Consider the following 21,359-nt stretch of genomic DNA (forward strand, 5'->3'; position numbering starts at 1 on the left):
TAGTTAGGACACTCGCTTGCCAAGGTTCTCCATGAGCTTGGCGGCATGATGATGACTGTATGACGCGGACGCCGTAGAGGGCGTATCACGTAACCTGCACGAAACATTAAAAATATGCAAATGCTGCGTCGCTTGACAGAACCGAGGTAATGTTGTTTGCCGTCGCTTGGAGATACTCAGACTGTTTTTTGCATTCCGCCTCATTGCACAAATAGTATTAATTAAATATTCAAATTGTCAATTTTTATAACTATATATTAAAAGTGGAAATGAGAAAATTGTAGAGCGACATGAAAAAACTACTGACACGGCTTTCTGTTGCTCAATACGTGCTACATAAAAGTGTTTTTCCGAGCGTGCACGAGGCATACGAATACAAGCAATTAAAGTGCCTCGTGTGGCCAATCGCGCGGCAATTTTGCGTATATTCGCGAGCTTCGTTCACGCTAGGAAAAAAGAATACTATGTAGCACGTATTGAGCAACAGAAAGCTGTATCGAAAGCTTTTCATATCGCTCGGAAATTTTATCATTTACACTTTTAATATATAGTTATAAAAATTGACAATTTGATTATTTAATTAACACTAGTATTCTAATTAGGCAGAATGCAAAAAAATATTCTGAGTATTCCCAAGCGACGGCAAACAACATTACCTTGGTTCTGTCCAGCTACGTAGCCCATTTGCATATTTTTAAAGTTTGGCCCAAGTTAAGTGAAACACCCTGTATATGTACTGTGCAAGTAGACAGCTTGTATCCTGTCACCCATTATGTCTCTCGAGACAGCTTTGAAACGGACTCAGGTGAGAAATTACGGAAACCTTTAACTTCCCGCGAGGTATTTACCTCACCCCCGACGCTTGTATGATGATCACCTTTATCCTATCTGACACTGCCTGCAAGTTTCAGCGCGCCGCAACATTTCCTTCTTCAAAACAACCTGAAACATTTTATCTTGTTCTACTGTTCAGCACATCGTCTACGACGTTGCGTCTTATGACGGCCCCACACTGCAGGACCTCCGACCTCCGAGCAAGAAGGCCGCGTACCCACTAATAGCGTGCACAACAATAAGTTTTTTTTTTGTAATAGACACCATCTACTGATGATCTTCCTGCTAACTTCATCCTCCGTTTCAATCGCACGCATATTATGACCGCCACTGAATCACTCTTCAGCTGACAACATGTTGCCACCCATTCTGTAAAACCCTCCTCTATGGGGCATCTCTGGTACAGGAAATAAATAAATAAATAAATAAATAAATAAATAAATAAATAAATAAATAAATAAATAAATAAATAAATAAATAAATAAATAAATATAAACTTCTTTGCATTGTTGTGGCAGTTTACTTCCTATTTCTTTATATGTTCAGGAGTATTTTCCAACGCTAAAATATAGCGTAACAATCCCTCAATTCTTTTACATATCTTGTTCTACATACACCTTCTCTCTTCTGGCTTCTTTATCCCATCCCAGCTTGCAGAATCCCCGCGGGCAGTCGGTCATGTTCGTCTCCTTCGTCTGCCTGTTGCAAACTTTGTGGGAATGAGATGCATACAGCAAGATCCGCGGTATGCCCTTCTAACCTGTACAGTGGAGCCAAATTTACACGAACTTGGGTAAAGCTAATTATTCTCTATATCGAACACGCGCAAGATATTCACCGGTACTCGCATGAAAAAACTCCCTCATAATGAACCGTACAATGCTTATATAGAAACGTACGTGGTCACTGCCATAAAGCCGCTTGAATACCGTGTACGCAGTTTTGAAGGGAGTCATATTTTATTTATTTTTCTTGGTTTTTCGTGGCTTTTTTTTATAGCAATATCCGCAGAGAATGTACTGCACCGGTACTGTGCCGTACATTGAGGGAGGTAGACGAAAGGTAAACAGGCCTACAAAATCGCACGCATCCAGAATGCTTTTCTTAGTGACACCGATAAACAGGTTCAGGCAAAAATTGCTGGTGGCTGCGAGTAGTTTTTATTTTTCAATAGATGGAATCCTTCCTTTCTTCTTTTCTCCACTGGCGATAAGAAATTTTTATACGAGGAACGGATCCCAAATCTTCGTTTAAAGTTTCTTATAGGCAACTTTGCGCATATCCACTTACCTGGTATATCGTACTTACTTTAGTGCATCAGTCTGCTCGTTTAACCAGGTTCGACTGTATCAGCAATTTCTAAAATTGTGAAGTTTATAACCTCCCGAAACGTGGGGCCATAAGCGGCTTCGTAGTGGATGGCTCGCGATTAATTCTGTCCACCTATTAACCTGCCCCCCAAGCACGGCACACAATCCGTCCCCATCGGAATGCGAGAGTCGCGGCGGGGAATCGAGCCCGCGTCATCGTGCTCAAGCACTGAGCTACAGTGGCGGGTTATATCTGCAGTTTAAACAACGCAAAACGTCTTGTGGGGCGCGCCTGTCATCAAGGGTCTTCGTTGCGGAGGGAAAGGTAAGGCGAGCGTAAGGTCAAGCGGACGCAAGCACATTTCCGATAGCTAAACAAAAAAATGCTGTCGCATGATGAAAAAGCAAAAAAAAAGAAGAGATAAAAGTAAAGCCGACTTGACTGTCTCAGTGGCCAATTACGAGCACATCCCACGGCTACAGATTACAGCGTGAAACACATAAACGTTCAGGGGCAATGGGCCGGCAATGGCTGCGGAGAGAGGAGTTCAAGCCGTACCCATAAAGATGCTGAAACAACTTTGGAGATAAGGAGAGTCGCAGATTATCGGCCAATTATAAATGAGCGGAGTACTCGTTCGGAAGTTACCACACGACGACGGCCCCGGAAAAAGCGACGCAGCATTGAATCGATCAAGCTCGAGGTCTCAATATGGCACGCCCACTGCTCTACCTGACCGCGGCTTTGCTGGCCGCAACTGGATCCTGGGCATCCTTGGCTTCCAAGCGGACGGCGCGTGCTGACTACACGGGGTAACGTGTTATACTACATCCACGATATGCTGCGTTTGACCCAGCTTCATTGAAGATTGCTGGAGAGTGGATAACCGAACCAGTTGGTATAGATTCACGGTTGTTTAGGAAGCGCCAACACACACACATCAAAGAAGAACGACACCCAACGAGCGCTCGTTTTTCGCGTTCTTCTTCGTTGTGTGTCTGTGCGCGGTTCCAAAAACTCATTTAAGACTGGCCGTTGTACCTGCCAGTGCTCATGCCTGTATAGTTCAACTTGCACGAGTAAGATTTTTTGCATATGGTATGAGTTCAATTCATCAGGGTATGTTATTAGCGTACAGGCCTGGTTCAGTTTGCCAAGGCTATTCTTTTAAAACGCCATCTAGATGAATTATTTACACGAATTCAGTTCGGTATGTTAAGCTATAGCGCAGGACTTCATTCATTTTGTAGGATACAGTTGTAGACCACTAGCATTTCTGTTTTGCAGTTTAAGCTAAATGCACGCATTGTAGTTTAATGTATAACAAAAGCCCTTAAGTCGTATGGGCTGATCGAAGACCCGCGGAGATGACCGCAAGCATGGAAATAATGAGAAGGGGCTTTTATGTACACAGCTTTTGGTTCGGCTCACGTGGCGGAAGTTTACCCGAAGTGCACTGCACTATGAGTATGTATGTATGTATGTATGTATGTATGTATGTATGTATGTATGTATGTATGTATGTATGTATGTATGTATGTATGTATGTATGTATGTATGTATGTATGTATGTATGTATGTATGTATGTATGTATGTATGTATGTATGTATGTATGTATGTATGTATGTATGTTCTTATTTCTGGGGTTTTACGTGCCAAAACCAGTTCTGATTATGAAGCATGCCGTAGTGGAGGACTCCTGATTAATTTTGACCAGCTGGGGTCCTTTAACGTGCACTACAGCGCAAGCACACGGGAGTTTTTGCATTTCGCCTCCATCGAAATGCGGCCGCCGCGGCCGGAATTGTATGTATGTATGCACGTATGTATATATATATGTATGTATGTATGTATGTATGTATGTATGTATGTATGTATGTATGTATGTATGTATGTATGTATGTATGTATGTATGTATGTATGTATGTATGTATGTATGTACGTGTATGCATGCGTGCATGTACGTACGTATGAAGGTATCAGATTTCCCGCAAGTATATTCTATCGCAGCTACTGAGAATTCTCCAAGTTTCATTCTCGAGTTTATACTGATAGCAGCTTCAAATCGCCGTTATTTCTGCCGAAACAAGATCATCCAGCAAGATCGATACGCGAACTAATTGGTCATGCGTACTTTTTAGCGCTGCGGGAAAAAAAAAGCCGAGATGCGGTGGAAACACAGGACAGGTGCTTATTCGCAACTAAATGATTTCATATAAAATGGTCCGCGTATGTACACACATAGAAGTAATCACGTATGCGCGATTGCGCATTCGAGGCAAGTAATCGCAGTGCTTGCCTTCTGATTGCAGGCATCGGTTGGTGTCGGTGACGGCTGCCACGGCAGCTGACCTTAGCCTCTTATCGTCCTTGGCCGATACGCTGCAGGTGAGAGAACAGTCACCGAGCAGCGGCATCGACAACGCCGGGGGGACAATCGGTTCTTTTCTGTTTTTAAAGCGATGATTTATTTATCTATACTCTCCGGGGATTTCGTGTGCGTAAGTAATGCTTCTCGCCGAAGAGACAACTTGAGCCGCTGGCTGTGTGCCACAGAGAGAGAGAGAGAGAGTGAAGACAGGGAGGTCAACGAGAAGCAAGTGCAATATCAGGTCGGCGCAAAATGAAGCTGCCGTCGCGCTTCCCGCGATCTTATTCCGTTCGGCGCTGTGCGAAACTGCCGATTGGATGCACAGTCACTTCAGCTGGAGGGACTAGACGGATGGAGCGCTTTATGGCACCGTATAGCCAAGCTTCATTTTCGCCACCGTGTTACGTCACAGGACGGTTGCACAGCAAGCTCTGTTTCGCAGTGCTTCGTGCGTAATGAGGTAAATTGAAGAAATAACTTGAGGCCAAATATTTCAGCTTACATGGCTGTTTTGAAATGTGGAAATATGGAACTAGAAGATTGTAACGATTTCTTTGAATTTTCTAATGTAAAGTTGTGCCGTAAACTTGTAATTAGAGCGGTAATTACCGTGATTAGCTGTATTAGTTATTGAATTGCATTGTTTTTTCTTGCAAATGATGTCCACTTAATTTATCTATAGTGACATCGTTCGAGCAACTTTTGGAAAAGAAAAAGCACGCGTATAGTCCAGTGTATGCTAACAATTATACACAAAGAGGTTCCTGAAGCACTGTGGTCTCTTGTTTTTATGACTCGTAAGACATAAATGAAATAGCAGCTAAAAGAAGTAGTGAATCTAAAGATTTGTCATTAGGAGCCCGAAAAAGCTAAAGTACATTTAAAAAAAAAGCATCAGTAAAAGCGAAACTTAGAAAAAGGAACACAGTACAATTCATAGTATGAAATTATGGGATATGTATTTTGGTAGCATAAAGGACTCGTTGCGTAGAAAGATGAAGACAATTAGGAAGATCGTCAACATAAATTAAACATAGTAGTCGGACAAGGATGAACCCCAGAGGAACGCCTATATTGGTAACTCAGGAGCCGGATAGCTTGCCTGATGTACTGACCGTCATTTCCAAGCGCAGTAGATAACTTTTTATTAGTTGCAAAGGACGACCTGCTATACCGATTGACTGAAGATCAAGAAAAGGATGTCGTGGAAGATGGAATTGAAAGCTTTAGCAAAACCGATGAAAACGGACCTAGCGAAATTTCTGTCGTCAGTGCCTCTTTTAATGTTGCCTGCCAGAAAAATTTCTGATAGGTTAGTTGAATATTGAGAACGTAAGCCAAATTACCTCGGCTTAATTAAGTTAACGGTGGTATTTTGCACAGCACATCAATGGTCCTGGGGAAAAAAACACAGGAGAAAAGAATTTCTTTTCTCTTGAAGCCATTCTACGCAGCGCAAAACACCTCCATGAACTAGTACCAACTCGCTCAAGCGTCCACCCTTAATAACCTAATTTCTTTTCATATATGGGGTGATACGAGTTTCAGTTAGTTTGTGTATGCCCTTTCTTAAAACAGGACAGTTTCAATGGGTCTATAGTTAGCTATATCAGTCTTATCTTCCTGTTTGAATATTGATATTGTTTTAGTAATTTTAATTACTTTTTAAACGTAGCAGTTAGAAAGATCACGTTAATTACGTATGTGAGTGCATCGGCTGTAATGTTGATTATTTCTTTGATATGGTTGGCGAGTACGTTAATTAAGTCAACCCTAGTCTTCCTAAGAGTCTGAACGGTAGCCGTAAGTTCAGAAGGAACAGTTGGAGCAAGGAGAAATGAATGCGACACTAGACGTGGATAATGAGCACAAAGTGAATGCTTATCTGATGTCGAGGAGGAAAAAAGAAAGCTATTAAAAGTATCAGTGATGTCAGTCGGAGAGGAGTAAGCATTTCCATTATACTTAATTTCATTTATAGTATTCGGGTTAGACTGTTTATTTAGAAATTCATTGACAATGTGCCATTGCTTATGCGTTCTATTATTATTTAGCAAAGGCCTCTCTTCATAGAATCACCTCTTTGCCGGCATGAATAACTGTGTCAGGGTATTGCAGTATTTTCTATCTCAATTTAAGGCATTGATTGTATGCTTGCTCATTACATTTTCTTAAAGGTTATCGTGATGTATTAAACTTCGCAAAATTCTAGTAGTTAACGAATGGTTACGTGGAAAATTCTAGTTTTCGGTATGTAGCCGTTCGAATAGACGACTGAATGCAGGTGGAAATGAATAAAATGACGCAGTTTCACCCGAAAGGCGAAGCATCAATTGCGATAGAAAATTAGTAGACAGCTATACGGAGTAAGGATAGTAGTTTTATCAGCTGTATATACTTGTACATGTAGCAGCATCAGCAACGGGCAGAACAGTTGTCGACGCCGTCGGCGTTTTGCCAGCGTTCGCGCCGAACGCACGCGGCGTTGGTGACCGTTGGCGGTGCCTCTGGCGGCGGCTCGGAGTTTTTCGACGAGATCAGAACGGGACACTGATAAGTGGTTCTTGAGGGAAAGGGAAAGGTTGGCGCGGGACACTCGTCGAGCAGCGTCGGAAGTCTTTACCGCCTTCTCGCCTAACAGCGTTTTTGTACACATTTTGATGATGATGATAAGTGGTTCTTGAGGGAAAGGGAAAGGTTGGCGCTATCTTCTGCAGCCCTTGAGGGAGCACGGCTCAGCGCCACACATTTTTGTGCCGCAGCTAAACGTTGCCTCCCCTCCTCCCGTCCCCCGCGGCCTTTAGCGCGGCAGAAGAAGTCGCGTTTGCTCTTCGCCATGCGTTCGCTCCCCATGAAAGCGCGCGTCCCTCGCGCGCTTTCACTCGCACATACAGCATACGGCGCGCGGCGGGGATTTCATCACCGTTGGACGTCATACGGAACCTCACAGCGACGGCGACGGCAACGGCGACGGTGACGCCGACGGCATATCCGCTTGGAGGGTCCATATAGTTGCTAGCGCAATAAAAGCTGAGTGTAAAAAGACTGGGCATCAGGATGACATGAAACAGGTGACTAGTCAGCTTCGGCAATCATCGGCACGAGTCTATGTTTGCCAAATCTTGATTTAGTTTACGAACGTTTCTTTAGCTGGATGTTGAAGGCTTCAAAAGAAAGAGCTAGAAGGTAATATGAAACATAAGGTCGAAGAATGAAAGAAGGTTCATTGTTAAATGGAACATTTAACCAGTAATAAAGCTCATGTACCTCGAACATTTCTTTGCCTTGATCGGAAAGAAATGACTGATATAACAAATTGAATACATTCCCTATCGAAAAATCCCGTAAGAAGCCTAACATCTACCCAACCCATATGAGCATATGGGGATCCCATATAAAAACATGTATGTTGCCATTAGTCTAATTTACTGTCTATTCCTATGATCCAATAGTTTTCGGAATACTGCTCGAAAAGTTGTTAAAAAACGTTATTGCGTGACTGTTTCTTACCAAACATTATCATGTATAGAGATGCTACAGGCATACTCAGAAAGAGATCTATATTAATGAAGTTACGCCATAAAATGAATTATTTGTAAGCATAAACTGGCTCAGCACGCTTGGAGAAAACATTTTGAGGTCATAAAGCAACCAAAGTGAAGCATAAATATAAAAGAATGCTGCCGTGCGCTTTCTCAGTGAATACATCCCAAATAATAATAAAAAATCACGTATTGCTCATAGTCCTCAAGGTGGCTGAATGAATTCAGAACAAGCTTTTATTGCGATAGCAATTATATGGACACTTCAACCGGATTTCTGCCGTCGGCGTCGCCGTCGTTGTCGCCGTCGTCGTCGCCGTCGTCGTCACCGTCGTCGTCACCGTCGCTGTCGCCGTGAGGTTCCCTATAGATAAAATCTTCGCCGCGTGCCGTATGCCCGAGCGGAAGCGTGCGGGGACGCGCGCTATCACGGAGAGCGAAGGCACTCAATCTCCCACGCGCAAGCAAGGAAGCGGGAAGCCAGCGCCGGAGGGAGCGGGGGGAGGGGGGGGGGGGGCGCACTTCCACTCTGCCAACAACCGCGCTCGTCGCTCGCTCGCACCGTCTCTTATCTCCACACGGCTCTGACCTTTATGCGCCGTGCATTCGCCGCTCAGTTTCCGTTGAAGCGATAGACCGCACGTACCTTCGCCGCTGCGGCGTATTAGCTTGCTGCCAGAGTTTTGACGGTCGTTGTCTGCAGTCATTCAGTGTGATCTATTCATGTTTGTTTGTGCGCGCTCACACCAGGCTTGTTCATTCAGTTAGTAATAGTCGGGCCACATTTTCCAACGCACGCTACACATGCAATGCTGCCCGGATCGGCAGTGCAGCGCTACAGGTGTGTCCCTTCGCACGCGCTACCCACGGCAAGCGCTTCTCATCAACACCACCGTTTCACACGCGCCTTCTCGTGGTCATCGAGTCTCTCTTCATGTCAGTCTACTTACGCCGCAGCACACCTGCTTACTTAATCAGCTCATGTTTACTACAATTCATATTGCTACCAAAGCCGCTCACCTTACTTCGTATGACATTGCTGTGTTGCTATCGCATTCATTGCTTCGCCCTTAGGGCGAAACTGCGACATTTTTTTTATCTAGTAATCTCGTTGTGAAATTCTATCTTAGACATGCGACATTACACAGGGTGGCCTTCACTGCTTCTTTTTCCGCCAAGAGGTACGCCTCCCTCAGGGGTTTCACAATGAATCTGTCTGCGTGCTTCCTGCATGGTTTTTTTATCAATTGATTACAAAATCCTCCTCCCCTTAGCGTAAGAAAGACGATATTTAGGCCGCTTGCCTTGCCTGTGATACGCCAAAGTGTCTTAGAATGCAAATCGCAAGATGCGTACACAGTTAGGAGGTTCTCGACGCCATACGTTATCACACACTTGAACGCACCGGCTTCTCAAATAAAGATTGTATTGTTACCTTATCGGCGGATGTACTATCGGCGTCAAACGAAACTTGAACAACGGAGCGCGTGGCGGAAGCATAAGTGAATGTATAGTGCGCGCCGTCCAGTCATCACCATTAACAGGCGCGCACCGCCAAAACTAGACAGTGCGACAGTAGGCGCCGTAAAGAGCAACATTATTTTCTCCTTTTCCAAACCAGAAGTGAAATTATCTCAGTAGAGGGGGACCGCGCAGTGCCTAAAGCGGATGTGCGCGCCTGTCAATGGTGATGACTGGACGGCGCGCACTATACCTTCACTTATACTTGCGCCACGCGCCCCGCTGTTCAAGTTTAGTTTGACGCCGACAGTACATAAAGTTGTTTCTGACTTCCTGCGAAGTAGTCAGACCCAACTATTCCCAGAACGTTTCCTTCTTTCCTATTTGTTAGTGCAATTAAATACTGATTGGCCGTATCATCCATCTGCTTATCCCGACAGCACCTGACGTTCAATCAGATGTGTCCTATAGCAATAGTGAAGTATCTCGGCTTTTTGTAGGTTGCATCCATCGGGTATTTCTCTCCTTTGGGGCGAAGACGAAAAGCAGGCTGATTTTCGTTGTAAAAAGTTGCGTGTATAGCCTCATCATAGCCTAGTTGGTTCCTGAACACTTAAAGTTGTGCTGCATAGTTGATGCCGAAGCACGCACGAAGTAAAAGAACCCGAACACACATGATATGATGCGCAAAGTAATTGGTGATTTGGTGATTTTTCCTGCAGTGTACGAATATAGAATCCGTTTGTTTGCGCGTAGGAAGGTTACAAAAAGCATGTCGAATTCTGAGCAGGTGTGCGAAATCTGTAAAAGAGAGAGAGATAATTTATATGTAAGAAGGCAGAGTGGTGGGCCTTAGCGTGCGCTAGCTTACTACGCTGCACAGGGGGAGGGGGGGTGGCGGGGACTTGATGAGGGGTGTCGATGACATAGAAGAAGGAAGTGCAAGAAAAGTCATTCAGAAGTGTCATCCGCCTTCCAGCGCCTGGCTTGAGTCACGAATCCAACTGACACTGAATAGTCAAATCCATTGGGTCGGCCTGATCCGAATGCGCGATCGGGACGGCGTGCGAACGTAACATGAACGACGCGCCTCCTAAAGGCTCATTCACACTAGACCGACACGACACCGATTTCGGTCTGCTGACTGTTGGCGACAGCGTTTTCCATCCTGTAAACTGCTGTCGCCAAGAGTCGGCAGACCAAAATCTTTGTCGTGTTGGCCCAGTGTGAATGAGCCTTAACACGTTCCATGACTACCACAATCGTGATTACCCGTCGTCATTATCGGCCATGTTTTGTCAAGGAGATGACGCGTTCTGTTTTTTTCTCTTGTTCTTGAACGCCCCCAGCTCGACGTCTGGGAACAATCCACCGCTGTCGGTAGACCGGCGCTCCTACGGCTCAGACCGGCAGTTGTCGACGATTTCCTGGCCACCGCTTCCCGAGAAGGCCTCAATGTGACGACGAAGTGCCTTAACCTGCAAGAGTGAGTCCATTTAACGTGCAGCTAACAGACCCTGCAACGGTGGTTCGGGCGCAGTCCGTTGTCGATGTCATGATCGTTTATTCTTGTCAACTGTCCCTGACGTTAATTTATTATACGATGAACCGCTAAGCCAATTATTTGAAAGGTTTTGAGTCCGCAATATAAAAAACAGGAAAATTAACCTGTCCGGTGCCGAGATTTTATTACCACAAATCACACTTACTGCGCCAATTCTAGTTGCACATACTTCGATTCATCTGAGGGTTTATGCTGAAGTCAACATAAAACTAAGAAAAACCAACTTATAAGCCATAGTAATAGTATAATGACTTGAAACATGATAAACAAGGTAGATTTACACAAATTGACAATGCCCCCCATGGAAATGCTGGGCCAATACATGTAATGCAATATGAAGTTGACATGCATATTGCAGGATGGTTGCTTTGATAAACAAAACATTCTACAAAGTTGATACACGGCATAACAGCAATAAGCAGAACATTGGAAAGCTCTGGCAATGAATTATTCCTAACTGCTTGAAGGCGAGACTTTGGAATGCCGATGCATTGAATGCAGTAGCGCGAGATTTGTGTGTCAACGAAGCGGGCGCAGCTCTCACTACTGAACCAACGATTGGAATAATAGACGCATCATAGTAACGGAGAAAAGACACTAATTCATGGCTACTGAGTGCTTGTTTTAGTGAAGCTACAGGAACTACAACTTATCTAGCAGCCACACATCAAACGCATTTCAATTTCTTACTTCTTTCAGTGGCCTGTCGATTTATAAAGTAAATAAATATTCACTTGAACTAGTTGTATATCAATTTCCCAGCGGAATGGTGCCGTTTTAATATAACTGCTAATAGCTAGTTGCCGGATCCAGTTGCCTCAATCGCCACATGGTTTCGCTGATACAAAGTGAAATAGTACAAAGTTTTCGAACTAATTACGGCAAGCTTTACGACAGCTTTTCAGTCTCCATACTGTGTTATCCTTAACGTCTCTTCTTAAAAAGAAGTTGTACTTCGGCGCCAACTCAACATTTTTCTATTCAAATCTATTGTAAATGTAGAAATGTCATCATTAGGCAACCGCTGAACCAGTCTTGATAAAATTTGTTAAAATTAAGAATGAAAGGCTAATTTTACCAAAGGAAGGCAGCGAAATTGTGACTTAGCGAATGAGACGTTTTAAGCGAATTGCCGGAAATAGAGTAAAAAGCCGGCAAATCCCACGCTCTGTGGGAATCGATGTTATGCGAAGGAGTGTACGGGAAGCCTAGCAAGTTAACGAAACGACCGTGAGAGCGCCAAGACGTAGGCGGCTGTTTTATGACCTACATGACACGCATGTCGTGACATGCATGTCATGACCTATCATTTATGTTTGCCATACACATTTTTCATACTACGCCAATTTTGGTACCCACTAAGTTAACTAAACCACCATGAGAGCACCAAGACGCTGGCGGCTGTATCATGACCTACATTATACGCATGTCATGACATTGATGTCATGACCTATCTTTTATGGTCGTCATACACTCTTGTCGTGCTATGCCAATTTTGGTACTTACCAAGTGAACGAAACGACCATGAGAGCACCAGGATGTAGGCGGCTAGATAGATAGATAGATAGATAGATAGATAGATAGATAGATAGATAGATAGATAGATAGATAGATAGATACATAGATAGTGTCAAAGTGCAAAATGTTAGCCAGGAAATGCTTCGCATTCAAAAAACCGTAGCCAAGAGTTTACGTGTACAAAACATCAGACAAAAATGATTGGGTAGGCTGTATCGGGAACGCAGCCACAGTGAGGTACGTCAAACTGTGCGTTCTGCTAGGGGTGCACGGTCATTAGGGAACGTGTAGATATGCCGTAACAAAATACACAATTGACAGTTGTTCAGGCATTGCGAAGCTTACATGCTTAACTTACGATACAGCTAGCGGAGGTCGTACGGTCTAATCTCGCATGCAGACATACTCGTTCCCTATTCGCGGTGGGCCCGCCGTGGCCAAAGCTGGTGCGCAGGAATTGGCATCCCTTTGTCTTGCTGCCTGAGTCTCCTGACGCCATTTTTGGACCGCACGTGTCGAATGTAGGGTCGCCATAGCCGAGCAACATTCAGATTTCTGCACCAAAATGCGCTCTTATAAGCGCTGTAACTGAAGTTGAGCGTAGATTTGAGTTTCCCGGATTATACACTTACTATGGATGAGTGAGGTCTTTCAAACGTAGCCACTCCCACTCGGATCGGCAAGCATGCTGCCATGCGAGGTCTCTTTAAAGGCCGTGCGTGAGGCTAACTTTAGCTCACATTGCGTCATGTGTGGAGCGACAACGGCACAATCTGTGCACGTCACTGAGTGCATAACTGAGTAAGGGATTTTGCCCTCTTCACAATGACATCAAACTAAGACGCGTGTGTAGTGCGGTTGCAAAGATATAACGATATATTATTAACACATGTTTTCGTTACATGCGGTTTCAGTAAGCAATCCCCCTTGCTGACTAACTGAAAGTCGGATCATGTCAAAAAAGATAGGGCAGTTTTGTTCATTGGATGCGGTAGAGCATTCGAATAGGATGGATTTGATTTATCAATTTGCCGCTTGCGTGAAACTTCTACGAAGTTCACAAGAGCTAAAATAAAAAATTAAACTTTGCACACCCATTGGTGTCTATTTCAGAGCATAGTTTGTTCATTTTGAGATGCCTGAGTGGGTGCTGTTTATAAAGGGTGTCATTTTTAGAGCTACAGATTTTTATGCAAAAGTAATGAGCATAGTGATCGTGGCATTTTCGCAGACAGTTCCTAGGCGAGGTGGACATATTGTGACGCTAATGCCGTGAGCTTCAGAAGACTAATTACGAAAAAATTATAATTAAGTTTTTTATTAGTGCCTTGAGGGCAGATGTCTAAACGGCCAATTCAGTACCATTTTATTGCAAACTCATTTTTTAAAAACCTTGAAAATCGCTCCTAATTCAGTATATTCATCTTCGAATTTCAAAGGTCAATCGATGCAATATCGGGACCGAGCGCGTCCTATAAAGAATTCTGGGGCGAAGTTTGAATGATAGCAAGTCGCTACAAATTTTGACTCGGCACGCAGCCGCACATGTTTGCCAGCCGAAGCGTCCAGTATCAGTAGCTGCTGCGAGTGGCCGATGCGTTCAGTTTCAAACTTCATCGCACATGTCGTTACATAGCAGCTCCTGAGGTAATACTTTGTCTTAAGGAATCATTTGATTTTTACAGATTTAAATAAAACCACTCATTTTTTGCACATGATGTGATCATTTGATTGGCTACCTTGCGACAACAATTGTTTTAAGTTATTGAAAACGTTTGTTTTGTGCATTCACGTCATGAATACGCCTCTTTTTTGTAATTACGTATAGCGGCAGTATTTCTGTTTTTCTTAGTACTGACCATACGTTCCTTTTGCAGTCTGGCAATTTCGGCACCTCAATTTGCCAACAGAATGGACATTTTGGAACTTTGATTGATTTATTTATTCCTGGGTCTTAACGTCCCAAAGCATTATTTTTTTTTTGTCGCGACACTTTAGTACAGGCTGTGCTGTAATACCGTGTACAATAAAAGGATGCTAGGCACGGTCATCATATTGTCACAGTATGTAATGTGGAAAGAAGAGGACATGGTTGGTGCCCTAGGAGACGAAGAAGAAGATTTTCGTTTTCGCTTCTCTACGCAGCCAACAAAACCCATCTACATCTACAAAACCCATTTGTAAATACTAGTACACTTCTTCGTTCCGGTAACATTATATTTGTTGTGCTCGATACTTAATTTGTTATGCACCTGCGGTGGACACGGTGTAAGACATAGTATTTATGCGGTACTCCGTCCTACTGGGCCTGGCTCATTTCTTAGGTATTGTTGTCACTATTTGGCGCGTATGTTTTTTTTGTTTAATTTGTCAAGGGGAATGAGTTCAAGGCGATGGAAACACAGCTTTGCTTTGTGACAGGCTACTTGAGCCGTGCGTCGGCGTGGTTGCGTGCACCATTTTCTGTAACGCTCTACTAACATCGAGTCTGTCTCTCTCTTCAGATCGATCGATAATGAGCGCAGGGAGATGCGCTTCGCTACATATTCGACGGAAGAGGATCGTTTCAAGAGATACCTGCGGTACTCAGAGGTGCGTTCACTTTACCGCTTTCTGGACTTTCGCTCTTTAAAAAAGAATTTAATGACAATCTTAAACAAGGAAATATAGTCGTTACCATTTTAACATCTGACGCGGAAAATATGGAAGGGGCCAGGATATTGCGTCGTTGTGCACATCTTGTAAAGCTGCGTTCAATTATGCTGGATTCACACGGCCGTCAGGATAGCTTGTTTGGTTCACATGTGAGTGTGATGTAGCCGAATTGTGAAGAATTCGGGTCCTACGGCTAGTCCACCCCATCGTTGTGTGCGACGTATTCGGCCGCACCAAGCCACATCCAGACACAGAATATCTATGGAGAACAGCGTAGACAGAGAATTCCTATGGCATATTATCAAGCTTGAAGTCATGGAGGACGATTTCGTGGAGCTGCAGAGGGCTATATGTAACGAGAACCGAGTACAAATTGTATAGGAAGGCAGCAAATGCGATGGTGTTGCGGAAATCCATCGTTGAGTGAAGCAAGGATCTTCTCTGCCTGTATTGCCGTTCACGCTTTATGCTAAGAGCGTAGAAAGATGACTGGACAACAGTAAGTTATGGTATGATTTATCTTACATTCGTAATGGACAAAGGGCGCAGCAAATGTTCCCTGGGCTGATGTATACGGACGACATAGTGCTACTGTCGGACAATGCAAGGTATTTACCGAGACTTGCGAATATGTGTAGCAACGCAGCGACAAATCTAGGCTTTAAAGGGCCCCTAAACCACCCAGACGTCGAAATTTAGTTCTGGCGTTGCACTTGCGCACGAGTCTACAACGAACACGTAGCCGCGAGAATTTTTCGAAATGGTGCCGTAATAGCGGAGTTACGCGCGTTTGATGATCGAAAAACGGCCCTCCCTCGTTTCGCTCTTTCCTTCGCTACTCTCCTCGTCGGCTGGTCTCCCCTCCTCGCCGAGTGCTGCTCGAAATGTCACGTGACAAACGTCATCGACAACGCGCTTCTCAAAACACTGCCTACTTCCGGTTAAGGCACGTCCACTCTAGCCATGATGCTAGCGGCACATATACGAACGACGAACCGGCCTCGTCTGCCGCGCGAGAGGTGTCCAAAGTAGACGGCAGTTCCGCCGGCGCCCCGCCCGCTGCACGATCAACAGGCGAATCGACGACCGCGAAGCTGCGCGCCTCCGCCACCGGCAACGAAAACATCGGCTGCAGCTGAGTGCATGGCTACCGACGGGAGACGACCGGCTCGGCTGTGCTCGCATCGCAGCCGACGGCACCGCTAATATCAGCGTATTTTTCTTCTTTGTGTACAATTATTGCGAAGAGCGATAACAACGATAAGAAAATATTGCGGCTTGTGAGCGTCGGTAATTCACTTCGAAGCGCCGTCCGCTTTAGCTTTGAAGAGAACCGGAAAAGGCCTAGCGACGATATCGGCGCCGTCGAGCAATCTGCTGCGGTGAGGCTGCCGCACAAATGAGTCCCGGTCTCATCCTCTCTACGTACGGCAAGGAAATCTCGCCGCTCGCAAGCAAAACCGCTGTCGACCGGCGGCCCGCGAATGGCAAACGGCGTGCGGCGAGTTAGCGTGCCGGTAACGTGGACGTAGACTCGGCGCTTCTCGGCTACCCACTGTTGCCGCGGTGCCGGCGCGTATTATGCGAAGCGTGACACTATACACCCTGTGTTGCGCGCACGTCTGGAAAGGCCGAAACTGTTCGCACAGTTAATCAGACCGCTAAGCATGACTGTGTTGGAACACGAGCGATTTGGCACTTGCGTTGCGGGCTGCAATTACCGATGCGCAAGCGCGCACAAGCGAGCAACACGGCGAGGACGAGCAGGGAGCGCGCGTACCTGCTAGCAGACTAACCGGAAGTCGTAAGTTCTTGTTCGACCAATGGACATCGTTTCCACCGTTGACATCACCAGATTCCCCCTGCTGACATCATGACGACTGCTGGGCTTACCGAAATGGCGAGGGGAGGAGGACGGCATTGTTTTTTCTTTTTTTTGGCGCTCCCGCGGCGCGTAGCGCTGCAGCGTTTGGCATCGTTGATCCTGACGGCATTCTGAACTCGATGCGCGTGTTTACTTGAAATGTTAAAAAAGTATCTGAGGTGGTTTAGGGGCCCTTTAAATGTAGCGTAGAGAAACCGCGAATTATGATATTTAATGACGAGAAGAGTAATCATGCCGTATCAATTTAACAGCAGGCCATACCCATAGTGAAGCAATATAAATACCTTTGCGTATAAAAAACCAAAGGAAATACCTATTAACCCATGCACGCACCAAAGTAATCTAAAAATGAAGGGGAAGCGGCACGCAGCAATAATGAAACAGAGACCTCTTTGGGGCTACAATAAATATAACGGGGAGCGTAGAATCTGGAAAAAAGTACTGGTGCCAGCGCGAACGTTCGTAAATGCAATTCTGTCTATTTGAATAGGATATTTTGTCGGTGTTGTAAAGATCGGTTGGCCGGTTGGCTTTGGGGGCCCGCGGTAAAACCACAAATGAGGCAGTGCAGGGTGAGATCGGCTGGACGTCTTTCGAAGTCAGAGTAGTGCAGAGCACAATTAGTTTTAAAGAAAGCCTCAGAAGCATGGATGAATATAAATGGGTTGGTAGAGGGCACAAGTATCTGCACTTGATAAGCGTGGGCGCCTAATGGGGAAAGTGGTCAAAAATGTTCGCAACCAAGTATACAGGATAATTGGAAGTGTAAATAGACAACCATTAGGCATCAAAATGGTTCTGTGAGAAACAGAAACAGCAAATTGGATGCAAAGGATGGAAACAACAAAGGCCATGACGATTATTTACAAGAATGGCAAGAAATACATAACAAGGGAAAATTTGTACGTTAGAACAGAGGGCAGTACTTTGCTATTTGAGGTTCTAGCTCATTGCTTCAGGAGAAAAAAAATGTACCGGAGCAAATATTCGCACCTGGAAGCGGCATGGTGTCTTCTGGAGCGAAAATCCGGTTACCACTCAGCATATCCTCAGGGAATGCGAAAGTATTCATCCAGCTTCCAGAAGCGTTGGAATTTTAGGTGGATGAAGGAATTAACCGGTCAGCACTCGTGATAAGCAATAGACGTTTAGAGTATTGCGAGAAAAAAAATATTGATAGCACCAGATCCATTACGGGCATAGTAAAACAGTGAAAGTTGGATATAGAAGTTTTCATTAAGAAATAAAAAATACGCCATCTTCCCGTAGGGGAACCCTGAGTAGTATGCGAAGCAGCCATGGGGTCGACTCAAGGTAGTTTTATCAGCTGTATAAACTTGGACATGCAGCAGCACCAGCAACGCGCAGAACCGTTGTCGACGCCGTCGGCGTTTTGCCCGCGTTCGCACCGAACGCGCGCAGCGTTGGTGACTGCTGCCGGTGCCTCTGGGGCGCCTACTGTCGCGCCTCTAACCTAAGCTGCTTCGCATTATCGCGCGCGGAGCCGCAGGTGTTGCCGTTCGTTGCGCAATCCAGAGAGGAGAGGAGCGTCGGAGAGGAGTGGAGGTATGCCGAGAGGAGAGATGAGACAAGGAGAGGAGAGGGAGGAGGATGCGCATGCGCAGTAGGGGTGTGGACGCCGCACGGCGGATGGAGGGAGGGAAGGAGGGAAGGAAGGAGGGAGGGAGTGACATAGCCCCGACCATAAGCTGCTTCGCATCTAAAAGAAAAGTTTAGGTCATGTAGGCAAAATGCTTTACTGTACTATTTGGTTGTGTATGCACTGTTGGTAATTTTACGCCCCCTTTACATATTGTCCTACGGGCATGTAAGGTACTTCAAATAAATAAACAAGCAAATAAATAAATAAATCAATAAAGCTTGTATAGCATATTTGATTGCTCAAGCAGGCTTGGTGAATATTTGTTTCATAGGCGATACCAATAATTCATCCTCCTCCTCCTCCCCCTCATCATCATCGTCGCAGCCAGAGTTTGGCTTTAACATTGTTTTATTTTCGCCGTAAAACTGCAAAGGACCCAAGGCTAAACAGCTACAGAACAGTACCTTGAATTCACTTGAAGTCGAACAAGCATGGCTACCTGCTCCTGTTACACGGAACGAGATACGAGACAACATGTTTGTGAATGCGGTGATGCGAAAGAATAACAACTAAATGGAGACAATGTCACACAACAAATCTGCGCTCTTATAGAACACCTTTAACCGGAGGTAATGTTCAGCGTAAGAAGACTTTCGCTTAGCAGAGGAAGCGAAGACGCAGATGAACATGGATTGGCGTAACATAGGCGCCAACGACGTCTTAATGTAGTAGTAGTGATTTTATTGAAGAAGAAAATGACGCTTATTTCTGCTGTCCACGGAGCACGGCGCAGCGTCAGGGGAAGGGGGAAAAGGAGATAAAGATGTTGAAAGGAAGGGAAGAGAAGGAGAAGCAGCAGGAGTCTCATCCGATCATGGAGGAGGCTGGTGATGGAGGCGGTGGCCTGCTGGGGGCGAGCGCTTAGCGATGGGCGGTGATTCCGTTCAGTTCCACAAACTCCAAAAGGCTGTGGAGAGCTCGGAGGTGGGGAGGCGACGGGAACAGGAGGTCGCTGGTTGTCGCAGCAGGTAGACCCTGTTGTCTGTAGGTAGTGATGACCCTTGAGCGGTCCTGCGCCAGCGCTGGGGAAGCACAGGGAAGGTGCTCGAGGGTCTCGGGGTCGCCGCAACGTTCGCAGGCCGATGTGGTGGAGCGTCCCTTGGCGTGCAGCCGCGCCGCCGTCCAGACACAGCCCGTGCGCAGCCGAAGTAACGTTGCGCGTTTCCTACTGGTAAGGCCACACTCTGGAAGTGGCCTGGGACCGTTGCCACTTGCCACTCTGGCATCCGGGTGGACAGTTGTGAGCAGTTTTTTCAAGCGCTGCCTTGAAAAATCCGAGGAAGCGACTGCTCGTGTGAGCGGCACTTCAGGATGGTGGGCGGTTTTGGCGAGGGTATCCGCTGCCTCATTACCGGCTATTCCCACATGGGAAGGCAGCCAATGAAATGAGATGGTGACCCCCGCGGCAGCCAATGCCGAGAACTTCGAGCTGAGCAGGGCCCCCATCAGCCCTGATCGGCGGTGGTTGATTAGGCTCTGGAGCGCTGACTTTGAGTCGCAGAGCACTGCCACCGGTTGCCCAGGAAGGTCCTCAGCCAGGACATCGGCGGCTAGATAGAGCCCCGCTAGTTCTGTCACGGCGAAGGGGATCCGACATTGTCTGTTGACCGTCCTAGCCGGGATGGTGCAGGCTGCAGCGGCCGATCCGTTCACCAGGACTGATCCATCAGTGTAGACCAGCAGACTTCCTTCCAGATCCTCATGGAGTTTGCAGGCTGCAACCTGTTGCAGTGCTGCGGCTGGTGTCTGTCGTTTATGCGATCCATTGAGCGAGATGTGGACTCCCGCAGGTCGATGGTGTGGTGGAGGCAACGCGATTGTCACAGGGGGTCCGCGATCACCTGCTCGTACAACAGGCACAGAGCTCCCATCCGTGAGGACGGCTGGCTGCGGAGTCTAGCCAGCAAGTCTCCGCCATCCGGAGCACGATGAAGGCGGTTAATGTGCCCCAGGGCGCGTTCAAGCATCCTCAGCGAGAGTGGCCATTCACCAGCCTCTGCCAGCGTTGCAGCGACCGGTGAATACTTTGGGAGCCCCAGGATGCTCCTAATAGCAACTCTGTGCGGACCCTCCAGCTGCTCTCTTCTGGCCGGTGTGAGGTTGACCAATGGAAGGGCATTCAAGAGCACGGACGTTGCTGCAGCCTGGTTCAGCCGCAGCGCCCACTTTTTGTTGCAGCCACGGCCATGTTGTAACTTGCTTACAGCTCCCTGCACGCGGTGCACCTTGGTATGGCGGCTTTGGCTGCAGGAATCCACGTGAGCCGGTGGTGAATGGCGAGCCCCAGGTAAGTGACCATTTGCTGCCAAGGTAGGGCACGGCCTAGAATCTTCAGCTGCTTGGTGTAGCGTCGAGCTGAGGCCAGTGGATGAATTAGCATGGCATCAGTCTTGGTTGTGAATGTGGGGTCTCTTTACATTTGAAAGTATAGTAAAAGTACTGATAGTTGGGCGAGTTGGTAGCTAAAGGCGAAGGCGCCTGTCTGTCACCTTCGCCTTTTTGTCCTCGTTTCTCGTGTTCGCGATGCAGTTTCAAGATGAATCGCCAATATATT

General features: G+C 46.1%; 1 protein-coding gene across 1 annotated transcript in view; it reads left to right on the forward strand.

Annotated features, from left to right (window-relative positions):
* Window positions 1–2,631: 2,631 nt before the first annotated feature.
* The window catches only part of LOC119459051 (carboxypeptidase B), a 34,231-nt gene continuing 15,503 nt past the window's right edge, over window positions 2,632–21,359 (forward strand). Inside the window, exons 1-4 of the mRNA XM_049670042.1 lie at window positions 2,632–2,957; window positions 4,459–4,534; window positions 10,870–11,006; window positions 15,107–15,194. Of these exons, the coding sequence (XP_049525999.1) occupies window positions 2,857–2,957; window positions 4,459–4,534; window positions 10,870–11,006; window positions 15,107–15,194 (402 nt within the window). The 5' untranslated portion in view covers window positions 2,632–2,856. The remainder of the gene's footprint in view (window positions 2,958–4,458; window positions 4,535–10,869; window positions 11,007–15,106; window positions 15,195–21,359) is intronic.

Source organism: Dermacentor silvarum, chromosome 7 (genome assembly GCF_013339745.2).
Source record: "Dermacentor silvarum isolate Dsil-2018 chromosome 7, BIME_Dsil_1.4, whole genome shotgun sequence".
In the NCBI taxonomy this organism is placed as follows: domain Eukaryota; kingdom Metazoa; phylum Arthropoda; class Arachnida; order Ixodida; family Ixodidae; genus Dermacentor; species Dermacentor silvarum.